The following is a 22,287-nucleotide window of genomic DNA, read 5'->3' on the forward strand; positions in this document are numbered from 1 at the left end:
GTATAAAATTCCAACTGCCATTCCTTACCAAGGAGTACATTTCTTTCAAAGAGATTACTACTACTGTACTGTACATATTACATATCAGAATGATATATGCATTACTGAACACATCTTTAATAGGTAGAAGTGGAGAACTGATATTAACATCTTAATCAGTATATGTGAATATTGCGATGTGAATTGAGGAATTATTTTCAACCCTGATCATACCATATAAATAGTGGTACATACATATACAGTACTCTCTTCGTCCTTAAATGCAATACTTCTAACTACAAATATGTATAAACACTTTTATAGATTTGTCATTTAGATTCATTGCTATAAGTTATTATGTTTTGGAATGGAGACAGTTGTTATGACAACCAAGATTTTCACTATACTATTCTACAGATAACTCCAAGGAAAAAAAAAACTATCCTGTCCAGGATCCCAACACTGGCAATCATGTGTATGTCATCAAGACATCACATAGTGTCATAGTACATGTTTGTAGCCATACACTGGTATATTCCTCTCTGATCTTGGCATGAGGGTAGAAACAAAAAGGTGAGAAGATAACTGATCACCAGAGATCAACTTGGCAAAATTGCAGAGGGTCCTTTAATTTGATGGCATTTGCGAGATCAGATGTCTCCATTGTTTAATCCTGTGGCTCAGTGTCTCTTTACACTGCTTTATTAGGGCGGCCTGCAGCTTCTGCAGGTCGGTGAGTGAGGTGGCCACTCACTCCTAGGTGGTATGGTACTCTTTTGAACCAACAAATTTCAGCAAACTTTGTCCCCAAGATTGTTTGACTGCATTGGTGACCGGGCTGCAGCTGCATATATTTTTCTTGGCTGGAGCAGGGTTCCTTCCAACAACCATATGCAGCATTGCAGTAACCACTCCAAACAGCCTATTCCACAGATGTTTTTTATGTGTTCCTCGTGTACTTTGGTTGATTAGCCCAATAGTATATGCCAGCCGTCTAATCTAACCTTAGTTGATCTTGTTAAGGTTGTGCATATATATGTTTGGTAGGCTTTCAAGTTGGTGATACCGAGCAAGCAAACAAGTTCACAAGCTACAACGAAAAGGGCTCGACTCCTTGATTATCCTACCAGCTTGGTAGATTTGGAATTAAGCACTGCAACCATTGCGTTTTTAAAGATGTTATCCTAAATTTAGGTTTAGTAGTGCATTCGGTTAAAGAGGAAGGTACACTTTGGCAGGGCGGAACGAAATGGAGAGGGGTCCCACTCGCTTGCTTTACTCTACTTTTGATCAAGTTTAGGCTGATACGAATGCTAGAGTTTGAATTGAGGGGTGCATATATAGTGAAAATAGATAAACTATATTAAAAAAAATTCTTAGACAATGTTCCTGATCATCCCCCTCTCCTATGTAGCTCAGCCTCTGCACATTGTTATGCTGCTAAATTCAGCCTTGATTGTTCCTGTTGGTCACGTGGTGTCTATGAGATAAGAGTTGTAAGCGGGTGGACCCCTGTTTTTTTTTAAAAAAAAAATCGTTTTCTTCGTCTATAAATAAAATCATATGCAGCTATCCTACATGTTCAAGAACAAAAAATGTTTGGTAGGCTTTGTTATTTGAAAGAAAATAGTTTAATAGATATTTTTACGAAATTGACTAAGAGCATATCTAGCAAGCTAGTGCATATCTAAAAAGAGAAGTTCTAACAGATACTTTTATGTACCTTATTGATTAATAAAATATCTATTATCTAAAAAAAATACTCTTCTGGAATATTTAGGTTGTGCTAGCTAATAATCTAACCAGGATGTGGTCAAGTGAATCTTATTGTCCTTTTATTCTCTCAGGTCTTTATATTCAAGTCTCCATAGATATGGACAAATAAGTGTTATTTACTTATTGTCCTTTTTATTCTCCAAGGTTTTGTACTCCATACTATAAGTCATGGACATCGCTGGCAACGTAAAGATATACTAATGTGATAGTGATGCAGAAAATGTTGCCTAGGAAAGTATAAAAATAATAAAACCAACTTAAAGAAATGATACTTGTTTCAACCAAATTTACGGTATGCACAACACTAGATACAACAGCTACTTCTAGACATCTACAGATATCTACTTGTCCTCGGCATCTATTGACAAGTGGAGAGATAAACCTTATAACACATTGTCTGTGAGTAACTTGAATATTACATTAACAAAATAGGAGATCCCTATGCTAAATATTTTCCCCTATGTACCATGGAGTATACCTTTTTGTTAGTATTTCTCATTCTTAGCCCCCATTCTATTTTTCTTCAGGGAATTCTTTGCCACATTCAATGGTGTGTGGAAAATGTTTTTCCGAGCCTTTCTGCTGCTTAGGAAATTTTCAACACCTCCTATGAGTCGGCTCTTGGAGGAACACACATCAAGCACGATCGGAAACGTTGTACTGTATCTCCCGCATAATGATTATGGAGTTGGCACTCGAGATCAAGATATCAGAATAGTATATTTTTCTGTTTTCAATTCTTCCTCTCCACAGAGCTCTTCCTAGCCTCGGCTTGTGAGAGTAAGCGCGCCTCCCAGCCAACTAAGAATTTGTCGGCCTTCGCAATGGTTGGTTGCAGGTCTGCTGTTCTCAACTTTTGGATTGACAAAGGAAGACCTAATTAGGACATTAGCAGGGATTCCTGTTTGCATTGCAGAGTGTGAATCAGCTGAGACTCTTCCTCCGCTCCCACATAGATGCATATCATTGTGCTCTTACTAAAGTTGATTTGCAGACTTGTTGCCCTAGAAAACTCGTCTAGGCAATGCTTTAGTGGTGTTACATAAGCAATCGAAGCTCGTCAAATAATCAATATAACATTGGCATACTGCAGAGCTGTACGAGGTCTCTGAGGGTACAGATGGTGTCCAGAGCAGGGTTTGCTCTAAGAAGGCATTGGAGCACATCTGCCGGATGAACAAGTAAGGTGACATAGGATCACCTTGACGTAGCCCTCTCTTACAACCGATCCACCTGCCCAGGACTTCATTGAGAAGGATAGTTGACTTTGAAGTCTGCTACATGTTGATCACCCAATGGATCCAAGTATCGGGAATCCTCTTGCCCTCATAATATCTAGCAGACTTTCCCATCTTATGGTTTAGGAGGAATTATATGGTGTTTGACAAATTTCTAATTAAATCTTATTGGCATATATTTTTCAGGGAAATATATTGGTTTTGGTTCTAAGCACAACTACAAATGTGTGAAAAGTACAAGAAGCTAAAACATACTGCATATCAAAACTTGGAGTCCACGGCCATAAATATATTTGCCAACTACGAATAGAGATTTACAAATAGACTTAAATAAATATTTTCTCCTCAAGTGTTGGTGTTTATTACTTTATATCCTCATGTTAAATACTGCATATTAGTTGTTTTCTGTTAAGCAAAATATGTAATAAGTGTCTGTAGCTTTCTTTAAGCAAAGGTCAGGATTTATTTCATTATGTAAAAATGTACGTAATCTTCTTTCTTTCATTTTTTTTTCAAAAAGAAAAAACAGGGAGGCAGAGTTTGTGGTGTTGCAGAAAGTCGCTCGCACAACACAATCCGCAGTGCGTGCTCAGCTGAGAAACAGAGCAAAAAGGCTCCCCCTTTTACCAGCTGTAAGTCATAAGTAGTGCAGGCGGGCACCGGGCAGCGCGAGGAAACACCTGCATTCATGCAATGGCTGCACACCGGTTGGGTCGGTGAGGGCAGCCTTAGGGCCTTTTCTGATCATGGAGATGAATGCCTATTTAGGAGAATCTCAGAATCTGCACTTCCCTACATCATGTTTAAAGCATGCTATTTACTCTGTTTTGAAATTACTTAAATTTGTATTGTACTTCCTCCAGTTTTTAATATATGGATTTTTAATATATGACGAGTGACTTAATCGCTTGTCTTATTTAAAAACTTTATACAAATATTAAAAAATATAAGTTAGGTTTAAAAGAAACTTTAATGACAAAACAAGTTGCAATAAAATAAATGATGATTTATATAATTTTTAATAGGACGAATGATCAAATTTATGTTCAAAAGTTAACGACGTCATATATTAAAGCCGGAGGTAGTACTCTATTAGCTTTTTGAATTTTCTATAAAACAAATCATCATGGTATTTAAGCATTTTCATATGATAAATTTTATGGTGGTCTATTGGTAGTAGAATTAATCTTGTCTTATCTAATGGATCACATCTATTTATATTACCAGTGGAATATTTTTTTTTGATAGTACAACTCAAAATAATGGCTTAGATTCCAGTAAAAAAAAATAATGGCTTAGATAGCTTCTACTGATAATACTGGCAATGGAAGACTACTACCGGTAGAAACCACTGTCAAAATACACTTCCCTCCTTTGGCCTTCCAGCATCACGACTATTCTCAAATGACTCGTGTTTGCCAATTGCAAGAAAAATCGTTAGCTATAAGATATACTCCCTCCGTCCACAAAGCGACCATTCCTAGCATCCCCAAGAGAAATTAGTGGAAAGTGAGAATTACTAAAATACTCTTAATCATTGAAAAAAGTTGTAAGAGTGATAGGTAGTTAAAGGGTATTGAAGGAATAAAACTTCTCCTTTCACGTGCTGAGGGTAGGTGGGATAGTACTCCGTAGTTACGGTGCAAAAGTCTAAAATGACTTGTTCGTTAGATAGGAAGAAATATTCCCTAAAAGTGGATAGGAAGAAAAATGGCATAAACTACACTAAAAAAGTGGAAAGAGTTAGGTAACGTAAAAAACAACACCTTGAGACCGTTCCAATAATTGTTCAATAAGGTAAACCAAACAAGAAGAGTGTTTTTTTTTCTCTAAAAAGTGAGAGGGAACTTCACAAAACCTCCTAACAGTATTTTGAAATAGGTGAAATAGATATTTCACCGGCTTTAATATATTATCAAAATATATTAAATGTTAGTTTGAATGAAATTAATTTTGTGTTGTAAATGCTATTAAAGTTTTCTATATAATCGATTAAAATTAAAGAAATGTGACTAGAAAAAAATCAAAAAGCCTTAAAATATGGAACAGATAGTGTACAAAATAAACTACTACTATAATTGGAACTATATTATAATTTTTCACAGATTTTAACATAAATATGTTACTGCCCACAAGTTAAATCACAAGACTTGTGGAGCCTTAATTACCACAACCTGGACATCTGTAACATCCTTTGATTGTCCGACACACTTCACTTCCTTTCCTTGTTCCCTACGTCCAATTCAATCTTAATTTGATCTGTGCTCTCCACTAGAAACCACAAAATCAAAGTGGAGATAAAACATCAAAGACCGGTCAAAAGTCACATCCCCCTTGTTAATCTATTTCCAATTATTGACCTGAAACAATCAACCTTTGTGAATGTCAATGGCTGCGATTATATCTACAAATAATGTGTACTTAATTAACCATGTTCATTTACATATATACTCGATTGAGAAAAGAGTGATTGATCCATAGTTTGTACCAGGTTCAAAATTTTGTTTTGTGTATTTCTACCAGGGGTACCAATAGGACAGGAATTTCAGAAATTGCGGTAATTTCGGTCCAAAATTTTTGATCAAATTTAAAGAAAATTTGCCAAATTCAAAAAAATGAAAAAAAATCCAAAACATTTGGGAGATAAATTTCGTATAGGAGGGTTGATAGACCCAAAATTTTTAACCATGGTTTGTACTTCACCATTTTGATATAATAGATTCAAAACCTTATATTAAAGTTTAGTTCAGATTTGATCCCAAACCCAAAAATTACAAAACAAATCTACACCTTCCTCCCCTCCAAACAGAGTTACTACACGTGATTAGTAGGTCTTGATGGCCCCCCATCTCTCCGCCGTCCACTCTGACTAGCGAGTACGAAGTTCTTCAGACTCCACTAGCAAGGCTAGCCATTACTTCCCCCTCCTAAAATATAAACATTTTTAAAATAGTGTAAAGTCAAATATTTTTTCTTTGACTATTAATAACGAAAAAATAAAAAAAATCAATCACGTAAAACTCATGTTACTAAATTTATCATTAAAGAGATACGTAACTCTTTTTATCTAAAACATCTTACTTTTATAGATATTATTAATTAAAATAGTATATATAAGACTATGTTATAAGTTTAAAAATAATTATATTTTAGGACAGGGAAGGAGTTCATAACTGTGTGAGGGAGGGAGCCCCTTGACCGAAAGCTCAAGTACAGCTGCAAACTCTGCCATTCCCACTGTTCATCCAATGTTGCAGATCCAAACACAAAGCAGCCATCGACTAGTAGAGTAGTTGTCGATCGACCAAGCTAGCACCAACGTGGAGCCAATCGGCAAAAGTCGCCCTCGGATCCTGCTGCAATGCCCGGCTTTGCCATCCATCCATCGCCCACTGCACGATCGATTCGATTCCGAAGGACCACCACCGTATTCAGAGATCAGTAGATCGATCATCACAGCAATCACATTACACAAGAGAGACTGGAAAAGCTTGCAACCAAGAACCCTACAAACTCTGTCTGAATTATCCATCTCTCTCACACACACTCAAGAAAATACAATGCAAAGTTGCAAAGGCTACAACAATGGCAGTAGCTCACTACTACAGGTTACAGGCAACCAGTGTAGCAGCCACATGCATTTGGCAGCCATGCACCGGCGCCGCCATAGTAGCAACATGCGCGCGCACACACACACACACTCACTTTGAGCAGGAGAAGGCTTTTGATCAAATCAGAGTTAAGGCCATGGACCATGGTACTTGCAGCTGCTGCAGCAACAGCTTTCTTTGCTCTCTCCTTCGCTTGCATTGAACTGGCAGACGGATTAGACATTACTCCCATCGTTTTTATCTGCAGCTACTGTTCCTAGTAGCACTGTTCTTCAGCTTCTCTCTCTTCTTCTTGACTCCTTCCCGGGAAGTGCAGTGTGAGTGCAATGTGCAGGCTAAAGTGTTTTTTTTTTCTTCCATCCTTGTGTACAGTGATACACTCTCACTCTCACTCACTCTGTCACTGTCTCACACGAGCAGTTTGAGTTTTCTCCTCTCCTTAGGAGAAGCTCGATCAAGCTCCATCGATCTTGATATCCTTTGTGTTTTTTTTGGTGTTTTTGTTTGTTTGATCCTCTCGATCTCGCGTGCTGCTGGGATTAATTTAACCAAGCCAATCCAATCCGGGATCGATCAGCGAGCGCACTGCCAAGAACAAATTGTTTGGCAAATGCTGTTGCATCGATCAAAGAAGTGAAAAAAATTTGTAAGGAAATTGGAAGAGAAATGGTGATGACGTGCTCGAGACGACGGACAAAAACCATGCGTGTCCCGGCCGCCGCCGCCGCTCATCGGAGGATGCCTCCCGGCAGCTCCAGCCTCATCCTCTTGCTGCCACAGCTCGCCGCCGCCGGGAAGGAGGCGGCGGTGGCGTCGTATGAACTCGCGGCGTCGGTGGACTCGGAGCACGACGACGACGACGATCTCTTGCCGGTCGTCGTCGTCGTCGACTTGCTCGCCGGTGAAGTTGGCTGGCTCAGCATCGCGCTGTAGCACGCGAACACGTCCTCCTGATCGATCGAACACCAAAACAAGGGAGATTTTGTTAATAATCCATGGAGATGAGCATGAGCATGCAGGTGTTCGACGGCGACCGACCTTGTCGAGGAGGAAAGATGGGGAGAGGCCGCTCATCTTGGACTCCAATGCCTCCCTCGTCAGCGCGCCGTGTGTCGCCGCGAGCACCGCGGCGGCGGCCACCGTGGACGGCCGGTGGTCGAGCACGCTCGCCGCTGCAACCAAAAAAAAAAACAGAGCACACGGATTGGTTCCTCCTCGAACGCATCAATGGATCGATCGATCGATCGATGTGGGTGTCATACCTTCGGCGGCGGAGAAGATGAGGGCGGCGGACGCGCCCGCGCCGCCGCCGCCGCCGACGTGTCGCCGGAGCCTGGAGGAGAGGCAGGGGAGGTAGTCGAACGGCGTGACGGCGGCCATGCGCCAGTCGAGCGTGGAGAGCACGAGCAGCTCCATGCGGCGGATGCAGACGCAGCTGAACTCGTAGCCGTCGTCGCCGACGCCGGCGCGGAACTCCGACAGCGCCGGCGCCCGGTACTCCTCCATCTTCGCCGCCAGCGACACGCACGCCACCGCCAGCAGCCGCGCCGCCCACGGCATCACCGACCTCTGCACCCCACCCACACCCATGACCCATCAATGGAAGCCATCCAAGAAACAGGGGAAAGAAGCTATAGCTAGCAACCGTTGACCAGCGAGATCAACCCACGTCGATGCATCGCCGGAGGCAGAAACGGTCGAAGTAGGCGATGGCCAGGTACGCCGTGCGGTGGCAGAATCCGAAGCACCCTCGCGTCTGCAAATGGCGGCGGCGGCGGCGGCGGCGAGATGTCAGGTCAGAGATGCTCTGTTCCATCAAGAAAAACCCAAACCGGAGAAAACGATCATTCACCTCGAGGATCCACTTCACGGTGGCGCGCCGCGCGAGTGCGAACCAGTCCATCGGCGCCGCCGCCGCCGCCGACTCGCCGCCGGCGTCGGAGAAGCAGCACGACGACGACGACGTAGAAGAAGAAGAGGAGCAGAAGCTGCTCTCCTTGGACACGAGATGGTCCATGTACTCCTCCACCTCCTCCTCATCCTCGTCGTCGGCGGCGGCGGCGGCATTGTAAACCAGGAGCAGGTCGGCGCGGCCGTCGCCGGCGAAGCAGCCACCGCCGCCGCCGTCGTCGTCGAGGTCGGTGCTATCCTCCTGGCACATGAGGGAGAAGGAGCACCCGGCCGAGTACTCGTCCTCTGCCTCCATCAAACCCACAACCGTTCGACCCCCTAGCTACTTAGCTAGCGATGACGTACGACCGCCGATGAGCGGCTCACCGGCTAGACAGCCATGAGTGCGACCTCTCCCGGCCGGACTCCGGCCGCCGGAGTGGGAGCGGATGGTCGGAGAAGGAAGGAGAGAGCGAGGTGGTGGCAATGGCATCGCCTTTGAGCCGCCGCTATTTAAGTGAGTGTCTCACACTCTCACTCCACTACTCTTCTTTAGTTATCCAAAACATATACATATATATTAAAAAAATACTGTCTCTGTCCCAATATAAATGTAGATGTGGTTTTTTATGTCCAACGTTTGATCGTCCGTTTTATTTGAAAAATATTGACGATTAGTATTTTTATTGTTATTAGATGATAAAACATAAATAGTACTTTATGGTAACTATTTTTTAAAAAAATATATAATTTTTTTAAATAAAATGGATGGTCAAATGTTGGTCACAGAAAATCACAACTACACTTATGAGACAGAGGTAGTGTATCTATTTTTTGTTTTGTCCTTGTGAGCGACCTTGAGCATCTCACTTCGTCAAAATGTGTTGCTCAAGCTTAGCAAAATTTCATACTGTCATTATAACAAGCAAGGTCACTGTTATCTTTTTGATGGTCCATACCGAAAGAAACTAGAGAATTATATGGATTATCATGAAATGGAGGAGCTTCAATATCGGGAGTTGTCACACATTTTACTGTTAGCATATTATGGCGCCTCCTAGTACCTTAGCACTTGAAAGGTATCAGATTGATTTCTTGAATAAGGTGGTATACTCTCTCTGGTAAAAAAAAACATATTTGGGGCAAGATTCAGTCAGGCTTTTAATTTTTCAATCATCGGTACTTCTCAAAATTCTTAGTTTAAAAACAAAACAAAATGATATATGTATATATTTTTCTTGAAAAGTACAATTATAACATCATGAACTTATTAGATTTTATAAACTTATTTTAATAGAAAATTTGAAAATTTGATCGAATCCTGCCCGAAATGTCAAATACTATTTATGAATCTCAAAGAGTAGTGGTGTACTTTCTACTGTACGAAATCTTGTACTTCAAATTCTTTGATCTAAAAGCTAGGCTTGACCACTTGTGCGGAACCAGAATTTGGTCGGGTCCAATTCACAAACAGTATCCATGACGTGTCTATCAAAAATTCAGTTTGTATTTCCTAACTGAATTTTTCGGCCATCAAACTGGAAAGAAATGCTTAGCCACACAAAAATCTGCCGCAAGCCTGCAACTATATGCTTATAGTACTGTGCACGTCAATTTTCACCTAAAACTTGTCGAATTTGCCAAGGTGTCAAGACTGAAACACATTCATAAATCAATGGATGCCAAAAAAAAAATGACACAAAACAAATTCTTGTCCAATTTAATCTTCATCCAGCTGAGCTGAGGCATATACACACACACACACACACACACACACATTACATCACCATGACAGAAAAAAAAAATTAACCCAACTCTGGTCTGGTCAAGGCTATTAATTCTAATGCTAAACAGAACGTGATCCAATGCCCCATCTATCAAGAACAAGAGCAGGCAGGCAGGCAGGCACAGGCTTGCAGGCTTTATATAAAAATGGGGGCTTGTTGTTGCAACCTTTGAGAGGGTATTCCCAACCACCTCTTTTGTAGCATTTCATGTCCTTACGCATTTCCTTGATTTCGTCCATGACGCCGAGGTTAAACTTAAACGACGATCTAATTAAGTCCTCTTAATGTGGCCAAGAAATAATGGCTGCATTTCTTGTGCAAGTGTACCTTAGCTTCAGACAAATGCCACTTGACTAACGTGTCATCCGTTGTGGGACCCAGGGATTTGGAGGGGAAAAAAAATCTAATAGCAGTAGTAGAAAAGAAGTGATGAAAGGTGAGTAGAAGAAAAGGAAACTTTGGGACATAATGCAGACAACACTGGCATCTGGCCTAAAAATATTGCAGAGCATCTGAACATTGTAAATCTCAAAACACATATTGTAGAGTTGGTGTGTGTTCGCTAGCTGTGTCATCTTGGCAAACTGGATTGAACTAATAATATTGGATCAGATCATGGTTAGGTTTGTTCGATTAGAGGCACGCAATTTGGGGGATTTAATTTAGAAAGTAAATTGCATTAATTAGTGGTTTATGAACTTGTGATGAGATAGGTTTAATTTAGTATAGTGTAAAAAGTTGTAAGATACTCAAACTGATGTAATGACGTGTTTAGTGGTGCAAAACATGGTCAAACCCTATAGTGTTTTCAATATAAAGTAAAATATATTGATTTCATGGAAAAGGAAATATTGATATATTGATCTATATACTACTTAAAATATAAGTAGTGGTGGTGTTTATTTCCACACCACCTCTATCACTAACAGCTAGGCCTTACAATCTATACTATTAGACCACCTTTCAACAAATCCTCCACTATTTTATTATTCATTTTCCCCAAATTTCAAAATCACCTACTTATTCAATAAAAAAAATCATACAATTACTTAGACTAATTAATTAATTCAATAAGCTAGAAACTCAATTTGTTTTCCGTTATAATGCACGGGCTCTAGGGTAGTTATACAAAATGATGTATTGATTTTGGAGGAAGGATTTTCGTGGCTTAGCTGGAGGAAGGGTTTTCGTGATGTACTGATTAGAGTTCTTTTTGTTATCTCAGTGTCTTTGGTCCTGGAGGATTTGGATGGTTTTTTCCTATCCTTTTCTGTCACCACGGTAGTTAGTGGGGTCACGTAAATATTTAAATCTTATTATTTTTAATGTAATGATACGTAGTTCTCTTGCATATTCTACTTTACTTTTATATATAGTACATATTATATATATAGTACATATTTTACTTTTCACTGAGTATGTTTAATGTCGCGTACTATGGTTGCACTTTTGATTTTCTATAATTACCCATTGAAATTGAACTGTTGAGATCTTTATTCCTAAGAGTTTTGTACAGTAACATTTTTTTAAGTAAGTAAAGCATACGGTCGATTGATTATAATCTCATGATCTGATGTTGCACGGCATCTTGAGGACTCTGACCTAAAATTCTCTCCCATGCATGCCTTATATATGGCCACCTCATATCCACACTTGGTTGGCATCGGAATGATCATGGAAAAGGGCTACTCTGCCACCAAAGGATAGGTTCTGCAATTTGCAAAGGATGGGTGATGAACAATTGTTGCACCAATTCGAGCATGAAGATGAAATAATAATTAAATGTTTTACGAAAAAAAGTGGTATTAACGTATGATTAATTGAGTTTTAATTATTGTAAATTTGAAAAATAGATTTATCTGATATTTTAGAGCAACTTTCATATCAAAAGTTTTTGTACGAAATGTACAGTTTACCAGTTTAAAAAGCGTGCCATGAGTATCAAATTTTCATCCACTTTTTTCAGTAGGAACAAACGTACGGGTGCATGATATATTACCCATCTCACAAGTTCATTCGCCGCGAAAATACGGAACATGTCAGATGGATGCACATATCAAGCTAATAGTGGTTTTGATGTGAAATGTATAAGTTAACATCAGAAAGAATTGATGTTTCTTAGTTATTATCACAAGTTATTATAGTATCAAATGGTTGCTGATGTATTTTCATGGGGTCGCAGAGATCAGTGCCGTTATATGACATAAATAATGACCTGTCCAAATTCACTGGCAGCTGGTTGGTCAAAATAATTACTGTCGAGTATCTATAGTGGTAGAATTAATACTACTACGATCTCAACAAAAAAAAAAAAAGAAGTCACTACTCATCCTGAAGCCTGAAGGACATGTGATTTGCAGTTCTAGCATCTACTAGATGCCGTTCTATTTTCTTTTTCAGATAACGCAGTGCGATTACATTATTGAATTGCTACTATTTATGTACAGTTCACTTTCAGTAGAAATTAATCACCATTACTGTAAACACATGTGCTACCAAAACATCAGCACAAACAGTTGGATAAAAAAAACAGCAAGAAATCACGCATCAAGCGTCCACGTGAATCCTCAAGTGAACCGATCGACTCCATTTTTCAGGGCACAACTCTGAAACATCTAAACACATCATAACGCATAGCCTACAGGACATCATTTCGAAAGTAGGATTTTTGAGGAATTTCACAGGAATTGATATGTTTATTGTGATGATCCTGTAAAATTCATACATCCAAAGCAAAGTACTCGGGTATCTTTTTCTTGATAATAGAAATTAAGCTGGTGGTTACAATCCAAGTAGAACACTCAGATATTGCGAGCCTTATATATTGAAAAGTATAGCTCCCGCCAATTTATCAGAAATGGTGTCGAAACCTTGACAACTTTTACCACTATCAATTTTTTTTAATAAATATGTATGTTATTGGCAACTTTCAATAGCAAACCCTTGTAAAAGAACTATTTAAAATGCCAACAGTTTAGTAGGCAAAAACTAGTCTTCAAACAAAAACAATTCATATATATTTTGAGCTAGCGTCTTCCTTAAGTTTCGTCCAACACCCAAGCTGGCTAGAGCATCTCCAACAGACTACTTAAATTTGACTCTCCAAACACCTATATAGCCAACTATCCATCTGATTTGGCAAGTCAAACTCATTGATCACTCCAACAACCTCTCTATCTACACTCTCTATTCTAAATCTATGGCAGCGGGACCCGTATGTTAGCCTCTATTACCTTCTTCTTCCTCTTTCTCCCCTTTTTCTCCCCACCCATACTGCTCCCTTCTTCCTCTACTACTGCCACGAGCTCCTCCCAGCGCCCTCTACCTCCGCGGCGACAGCGGATTCATGTGTGTGTAAGGTGACGGTAGATGACGACGGACAGGTGAGGCGAGGCAACGCTCGGACGGCGAACGGTGACGGGCGCGCGAGGCGATGGCCATGCCGACGACGACAGGCGTGGATCCGTTCCTCGCCGACCTCTCTCGCTCCCCGCACCCCGGCCATCGCGCCCTCCCTCCTGTCCCCGGGAAGGATGAGGACGGCGGCTCGTGCAACCGCGGAAGACGGCCGGAGCAGAGCGGGACGATGGTGGCTGCCACAACGGAAGACGGCGCAGCGGCTGGTGTCATAGCAGCTCGTGGCCACAGCGGGGGGACGGCGGCGGGCGACGGCTTGATGAACAAGGTAGCACAGCTGATGGACGGCGTCGACGGCGCTCGATCTGGGAAGGAGACAGTACGGGAGAGGAGAGAGAGAGGAAAAATTCGTGGGCCCACGCATGGGGCCCACGATTGGCAAGGCAACTTTGGCTAGCGCGTGGAGGAGTTTGGCGAACCAGATGGCTTGGCCATCCGGTTGGCAAGTATGTTGGAGTGTGTTTTTCATCCAAAATTACTAAAATTTAACTTGGAGAGTAAGATAGATATGCTGTTGGAGATGCTCTTACCTAAATTCCTGGTTTCATATGTTGTGTATTTTTTTAGTGGTTTTCTTTTTCAATTATTGAATATTTTTTAGGGTTTGTTTTTAAAACATATTGATAAAAAGGTTTTAAAAATAAAAAAACTCATAATAATGAGCATGGCGACAACTTAAAGAATAATTTATGTTCCAGGGTCCAGGGAAAGAAAAATTCAGAAACACAGTACCATTCCTAATACACCGCATATGCAATTACAAACCGATGGATACACATACACTGAAAATAATGGTTGCCCAGTGACCACACCACCATAATGTGCACACAGTTATCTGCACGAACAATGCACAGCATGTGGCACTTGGAATTGAATAGAAATGGAGGCTAGCTAGCTTGCTCAAATCTTCTACTGTGACAGCACGCTATTTCCTCCATCCTAAAATATAAAAGATTTTAGATATATGTGATACATATGATATTATGAATCTTCATATTCGTAATAATAAGATAGGTCACATCTATCCAAAATATAATCCCTCGTATTTTTGGACCGCTGAATTACTATATATATGACAGTTGCATGTTGGAATGGACCACAGTTGTGATCTCTTTCTTGACTTGTGTTTGTAGCTACATTACCCTGCTTATTAGGGTTGTCCGTATGCATGTATGCGCACTGATTGATTCAGAGTTTCAGACAAACGGACAAGCGGGGATTCGCGCCTGAAGAATACCCTTGTTTTGTCCAGCTAGCTATACCTACCTATTGGGGAGAAAGAAATTTAAGAGAGTGTTTAGTTCGTGAAAATAAAATTTTTAGATGTCATATCGGACGTTTAACTGGATGTCGGAAGAGGTTTTTGGACACGAATAAAAAAAACTAATTTCATAACTCGCCTTTTAGCACATGTGGGTTACTTAGTACTTATGGCTAATCATGGACTATTTAGACTCAAAAGATTCGTCTCGCGATTTCCATGCAAACTGTACAATTACTTTTTTTATTATCCAAAGATTCGATGTGATGTGTTTGAAAAAAAAATAGGAACTAAACAATGCCTAAGCCAAGTGAGATGAGATGAGATGAGATGAGATTGATTCTGAGATGCATGGTGACAATTTTGGGGTTTTTTAATTTAAACTTCTACATCGAAAGCTATTGAGTAGACATTTGACTGACCCATGCTCACTTAATCAACTAACTCTCTTTCTCATTTCTTCTGTAGAAAGATATATAAGCATTTCTAGATTGCTTAGTAAAGGTTTAAAATAACAGAAACGATTTTCTTTTAGTCACGTTATTAATTAGTTAAAATTTTAAATTGTTTCGATCTCTCTAAGCACCTGATTGGTTAAAAATGCTTGGATTCTCGTACATTAAAGCTAATGTTCCATAAATAGTTATATTATGTATAAATTTAAATTCTAAATATGCTTATATTTGAAGGGAGGGAGTATATGTTCGATTGATTTTCATTATTGATTTCTTTTAATTGTCATCCATGTAATAGTAGTAATGCTACCTGAGAGCAATATTTCTTTTTTCTTTTGCAGGAATTACAATGAAACATTTACTCTCGCTGTCTTAAAATAAAAAATATAGCTATTTGTAGTGTTTGAATTTCTTATAAATTGTAAGCTACTTCTAGAGCATCAAGGGTTATACGTAATGATGAAATGCCAAAAACACCCCTACTCTTGTAAAATATAAGCTATTTCTAGAGTATAGTGGGTTATACGTAATGATGAAATACCGAAAACACCCCTACAATCCATATCGTACTGTCATTAACCGGGACCATTAATGAAAGGCAATCTAATCGATCTATTAACCCATCTCTCTCCTTCTCCTTCTCCATGAGAAATTTCAGACATATCCGAATTTTGGGACGCTAGAAACAGCTTGTTCTAAAATATCCTGTGCAACAACAGGTTGCTGCTAGTAGTAGCTGGCTGCTGGCCTGCTGCCTTTTCTTGTCCTCGAGTAAAGCAACACTAGTGTAGCTCTGCTCTGTTGCACAAACAGTACGCAGTACTCCAGTATTTGGCCTCCGAATCGAGCAGTTAAACCAGGGCAGGAAAAAAGGGTGGGAAAAAACTAATGAAATATTGCAGACGGTTTCAATAACTTCAGCCTCCAATGAAACTGACGTGAAGAAAGATTAGAACCTACTTTCATTGTCACAAAATATTGAGTAGTTACGATAAAATTTGATTCATCTTTGGACAACGGACCATAACTGAACCCCTGTCCAGATTCAACGTCTTAAGATTTTTAGACCGAAGATAGTATTACAACGTCTTAAGATTTTTAGACCGAAGATAGTATTAAAAGAGTTCCTATCAGCTGCACTTTCTTAAAGAGTCCGAACTTTTTAAAACATGTCAGCTTTTCATCTAGGTTTTTTTAAAAAAAAATATAATCATAAAACTTATAGTCGTGAAACTTGAAAAAAATGATCTGTAAGTCAGAATTTTCAGCTTCAGATTCCTACGCGAATGTTGCTCAGAATTTGAAGGTCCCAAACAGTTGAGTCTGTGAGCAACAAAAACGACTGTCACCCATTTTTTTCGTCAGGGAGGAAGAAATTTTTTTTTTTGGCCAAAATATATCTAAGACTAAAGTGGTCATGTCATGTCGACGCAACTGCAACCGACGACGACCGGAAAACGCATTGAAGAAAGGCTTGCAAAAATGCAAAAAGAAGAGCCCTGAATTCTCTCCTGTCCGCCCAATAAATCTCCTGTACGTGTGCAGGAGACACAGATCACCTCCCGGAATTCAGTCGCCTTCTTCCACGTAAGTGGCAAGGCAAGAACACTTGCAGCAGCAGCAGCAGCACATTGCATTGATAGGTTGCAAGCAGAGTTAGATATGGGTCAAAGAATCAAAGGAGAGTACGCGTAATACGCGTGCATGTATCAAATCAAGTTAGTTTTTTTTTTTCATATGTGCATGGAAACACGGCTTTCAATTCAGATCAAGGCTTTTGGTTGTTCATCACCATGGTGCAAGAGAGGGAAATTCCGTCCGTCCCCTTGTTTCCAACATTGAAGGCTTAGCTATAGCCTATGGGTAGGCCGTGTTTAGTTGTTTTTGGTGAAATTTTTTTTGACGTATACGGACACACATTTAAAGTATTAAATGTAGACTAATAACAAAACAAATTACAGATTCCGCCTGTAAACTGCAAGACGAATATATTAAGCCTAATTAATCCGTCATTAGCAAATGTTTACTGTAGCACCACATTGTCAAATCATAGCGTAATTAGGCTCAAAAGATCCGTCTCGCAATTTACATGTAAACTGTATAATTTGTTTTTTCGTCCACATTTAATGCTCAATGCATGTGTCTAAATAGTTTATATAACGAAAAAGTTAGAACACAGCCGTAGGCTACGGCTCAGATCACACGGTTTGTGCGTACAGGGGGGCTAGCATCTATAGACGTTGGACCTTCTAGTTCACTCGTAGGATAAATTAGGTAATCAGCTACTCCCTACGTCCATTAACGTGAGTTATTTTAGGTTGTTTAACATATACTACTTAAAAAAATAATTTTTTTTTGTACGAGTACCTCTATAGACAAACTATAACTGCTGGTCACGTCTGTAAAAATCGACTTACATTTTCACATACGATTCCTTAACCACCTCCTCGATCTGCCCATCTTCTCTCCTCTCTCTCCTCCCTTCCGACAGCGATGGCGGGCGCGGGCTCTAGCGGTGACGGCCGGGTGAGGGCTTGGGTGACGGCGGTGGGCGCGGGCTCCAGCAGCGGTGGCGGGCGAATGCGATGACAGCGGCCCCCTCCGCCCTCTGTCCATTTTTAGAATTCATAATCTTTTGGATGGCATAGAAGATAATTTGGTCTCAATGAACTGAAAAAAAGATCAAATTTTCTCGGTAATCAAATGGTTATGGTTCATACTACATTCTCCCCCAACAACCACATGTTCTTAAACCCGTACTTCTAATTACACACTGCTGAACAAACCCTCTCTAACCCCCGGTTTACAACCTCTTATAGTCCCGGGTAGTAAACCGGGGCTACGAATCCGAAACTAAAGATAGCGATCTTTAGTCCCAGTTGAAATAGACGGGACTAAAAATCATCTTTAGTCCCTATTGATAACACTAAATGGGACAAAAGGTTTTTCTTTTTTTTCATTGTTTTTTGCTGTTTGCATATTGATTTCATTCCAAACTCAAAAACAAACATCCACATTTACAAAAACTTCAACAAATTTATAGATCAAATGAACATACTCAGATTAACATCACAAATTTACCATTCACATCACAAATTTACAAATCTAAACATCACAAATCAACAAAACATCACTGATAAAAAACTCCGCGCGGCCACTGCCCTCCCGCTCAACCACCTGCGCACAGAGCTGGCACCGCCGGCCCTCTCTCTTGCGCCGGCCTCAGCCTCCGCACTGGCGCAGGCCACCGCCGCTGCCGCTGCCGCTCCCCTCGCGGGCCGCCGCCGCTCCCGCCTTGCTTTCTCCCGCTGCTAAGTTAAAAGAAGAGGATAATAGAGAGGAAATATGACAGGATAAGAAAGGAAAGAGAGAGAAAAGGGAGGAGAAGGAAGTTAAAATAAGAAGGAGAGGATAAGGGTTAGGGATTATATACTATGTATTGATTGTTAGTCTCGGTTGGTGTTACCAACCGGGACTAAAGATAGTAGGGGACCAGACGCTATTTTAACCGAGACTAAAAATGATTTTTAGTCCCGGTTGGTAACTGGGACTAACAATCAATACATAATATATAATCCCTCACCCTTATCCTCTCCTTCTCATTTTAACTTCCTTCTCCTCCCTTTCCTCTCTTTTTCCTTTCTTATCCTCTCATATTTCCTCTCTCTTACCCTCTTCTTTTAACTTAGCAGCGGGAGAAAGCAAGGTGAGGGCAGCGGCGGCCCGCGAGGGGGGCGGTAGCGGCGGTGGTCCGCAAGGGGCCCGGGACTAAAGATCATAAAATGACGTTGGTCTTTTCAACCGGGGTAAAAGATCATTTTTAGTCCCGGTTTTTGTTAAATCGGGACTAATGTGGTTTTTGGCCAACTTGGCAAAGATGGTTTCTCTAGTAGTGATAAGCGGATATGTGATCGAGTTATATATATATATATATATATATATATAATACTTCGTGCTCCCTTCGCTAGATGTTTGACTTACCACAAACTGATAGTAGTATTATATTTTGGGATGATGGAAGTATTTTCTTAAAAAATATATTAAAGCTCTCATTTAGGCCCTAATTATTTCAAGTTAGTAGGCAGCCACGTATCCACAAGTAGGTACTACTACTAAACAAAGAGTATATATTTAATTACGATCGTGTAACCCGGTCATGAAGCAAGACTTAAGTAACTAAAATGTAGTTTCCGGTCCATGGGGGCACATCGACTAAAGCCTAGCTAGAAACCAAAACAAACAACATTTATTTGTCCAATTTTCTCGGCATTCTACCTTTCTACTACCTCCATTTTTTAATAGATAACGTCGTTGACTTTTTCTCACATATTTGACCATTCGTCTTATTCAAAAAATTTATGTAATTATAATTTATTTTGTTATGAGTTATTTTATCACTCATAGTACTTTAAGTATGATTTATATCTTATACATTTGCATAAATTTTTTGAATAAGACAAATTGTCAAACATGTGAGAAAAATTCAACGGCGTCATCTATTAAAAAATGGAGGGAGTACCTTAGAAAAATTATGCAGATCATATATAACCTGTTTTTCCTGATGGACAGGTAACACTTTTTAAAGACGAGAGAAAGATAAATAGTTAGAGCATTATGAAGCAATGAGAAAGGAAATTAAAAGAGGCCTGCAAATTTATACCGAGCTATATCATATCACGTGAAAAGAGGAGACACCATATTTTTGTGAGGATCCATTAGACCTTGTTCGGTTAATCCCTGTGAGGGAGAGATTAGAGGAGATTTATTTCACATCTATTTTGAGGTGGAGTTATTCTCCCTCAATCCCCTCCAATCCTCTTCGATACCCTCTAAACCAAACAACGCCTTAGTTGGAAAATAGAGAGCGGTGCGACTACCTAGGAAGGTGGTGATGAAAATGGGTATATATGACTTGGTCATAGAGATTGTGTCTTGGTATGAATCAAAGAGATTTTATCCCTTCGATACTCTTATCGAGATACCAACTGATCGATGCTATATTTCTATTAATGATGGATACTGCAATTTTTTCTCTTCTCTCCTAAAGTTCTCTTAGGATGAGTGATATTTTTATTTCGGACAAAGTGAGTAAGTCCTGTTCTTTTCCAATTAAGTATAGATTATATTTTATCTCGATTTTCTTTAGGACGTTTTTCAAAGTACTAAATAGTGCATTTCATGCGAATTTTTTTTATATAGAAGTTGCTTAAAAGTATCAAATAAATTAATTTTTCAAGTTTAAAATAATTAAAACTAATGCGCTAATGATCTTTTTGTTTTCCATGCCATAACTTCATCTTAAGTACAAATGAACCCCACGTACCTATACCTAGGAAAAGAAGCTGACATGGTGCTTCATATAGACGCCACATATATAGATACTAGACAAATTTTGCTACAGGATATTATGACTTTGCGGTTTTAGCTGTACGACACTGCACAAAGTGACTTTTAGGGCAAGACATTATCAAAAGTTGAATATTTGCTGGTAGACACTAGACACAATAAAATAATAATTTTCGATTGAAGAGGAGACAAATATCGTGTGAAAGTTCTGAAATGCCCTTAGGCCCACATGTTAGATCTCTCATTTCTCCCTCTCTTTATCCCCTTCTTCCACACAGGAACACAGCCATGGTCGGCACCGACGACCTCTCCGGCGAGGTGGATCGCCGCGCAGGCTACAGCGGCGGCGGGAACGGGCATGAGTAGGGCAGCGCTAGCATTGTTGTCTTCTTGGATCGCGACGATGGCCAAAAGGACAGGTGCCAGAAGCCCGATGACCTCTCGGCGGCGGCGGCGGCGCCCGCAGCGATGGCGGAGTTGCTGTTCGCCGTGCCGCTGAGGAGGAGGTCACGCAGCGATATCCGCCGGCGAGTGCTCTTGGCGGAGGACGACAAGGAGGAGGAGGTGTAGGAAGACGACGACGACGCTGACGCGAAGGAGTCCGATGGCTCGGCGATCTTGGCGAGATGAGGGCTCCACGGCGGTGATGCCGATCTGGCCTGGCAAGGCCTAGGCCGTTGGCCGCCGCTCTCTCCCTCGTTGTCGCCATCGTCGCAACCCTCCTCTTGCTCCCCGAAGCCTGTCGCCATGGTTTTGTGCCTGTGTGGAAGGAGGGGATAGAGAGAGAAGAGAGATGGAGATATGACATGTGGGTCCAAGGACATTTTAGACCTTTCACACAATTTATCTCTCCCCTTCAACCAAAAATTATTATTTAATGGGTCCAGTATCCACCAGCAAATATCTAACTTTTGAGAATGTCTTCACCCAAAAGTCATTTTACGCGGTGTCCTATAGCTAAAACCGCAAAGTCACGATTTTCTATAGCAAAATTTGCCTAGATACTAGGTCACTAAAAATCACCGTAGCTGGTTTAGACATAGAAATGAAATTGGAACAGTTCTATTAAGAGGTATAATAAGATCAACAGTGGACGGCTCCATAGTTTTAAGTGACTATATGAAATCAACCAAAGACGGATGAACTCAATACTGACCACAGTCAACCATGAATCAACTACCCGATTTCATGTTTCGTTTGTGGACAAAAGCAAAATACTTATTTGAGAAAATTTAGCATATATAAAGACCTGTATATGTGTATTTCAAAAACTCTATGCATATAAGTGGACCATCTACCGTCAATGAGAATTGTCAAATATTTCCCCATTGCCCGGGCTATTACTTTTGACTCCTACTCCTGTATATATCAAATACCCAATCTTCCAACAAAACGCTGAATAAACGAAGCCTATATATGTTGTGTCTGTCGGTGTGTCATCGTCGAGCTAGCTCAATAATTAGCTGCACATATACTCCGTCAATCCCTTAAAAACTATAGTTTTTAAAGACTATAGTTTTAGTTAGT

The 22,287-nt window shown here is 40.3% G+C and overlaps 1 protein-coding gene across 1 annotated transcript; it reads right to left on the reverse strand.

Moving 5' to 3' along the window:
• Positions 1-6,470: 6,470 nt before the first annotated feature.
• LOC4333455 (cyclin-D5-1-like) lies at positions 6,471-9,017 on the reverse strand. The gene is made up of 5 exons (NM_001417707.1): positions 8,457-9,017; positions 8,274-8,360; positions 7,867-8,173; positions 7,643-7,776; positions 6,471-7,554 (listed from the first exon to the last, which is right to left on the reverse strand). Exons 1-5 carry the CDS (start codon positions 8,808-8,810, stop codon positions 7,333-7,335), a joined length of 1,104 nt encoding a protein of 367 aa, NP_001404636.1. The 5' UTR covers positions 8,811-9,017; the 3' UTR covers positions 6,471-7,332.
• Between the last annotated feature and the right edge of the window lie 13,270 nt (positions 9,018-22,287).

This window comes from Oryza sativa, chromosome 3 (genome assembly GCF_034140825.1).
Source record: "Oryza sativa Japonica Group chromosome 3, ASM3414082v1".
Lineage (NCBI taxonomy): Eukaryota > Viridiplantae > Streptophyta > Magnoliopsida > Poales > Poaceae > Oryza > Oryza sativa.

What these genes read in the sequence shown, in the direction of transcription:
- LOC4333455 (NM_001417707.1), bottom strand. Translation starts at nt 8,810, where the DNA reads ATGGAGGCAGAGGACGAGTACTCGGCCGGGTGCTCCTTCTCCCTCATG. An exon ending in CATCTTCTCCGCCGCCGAAG is followed by an intron (nt 7,777 to 7,866) that starts GTATGACACCCA and finishes TTTTGGTTGCAG; the next exon opens with CGGCGAGCGTGCTCGACCAC. An exon ending in CATCTTTCCTCCTCGACAAG is followed by an intron (nt 7,555 to 7,642) that starts GTCGGTCGCCGT and finishes TCGATCGATCAG; the next exon opens with GAGGACGTGTTCGCGTGCTA.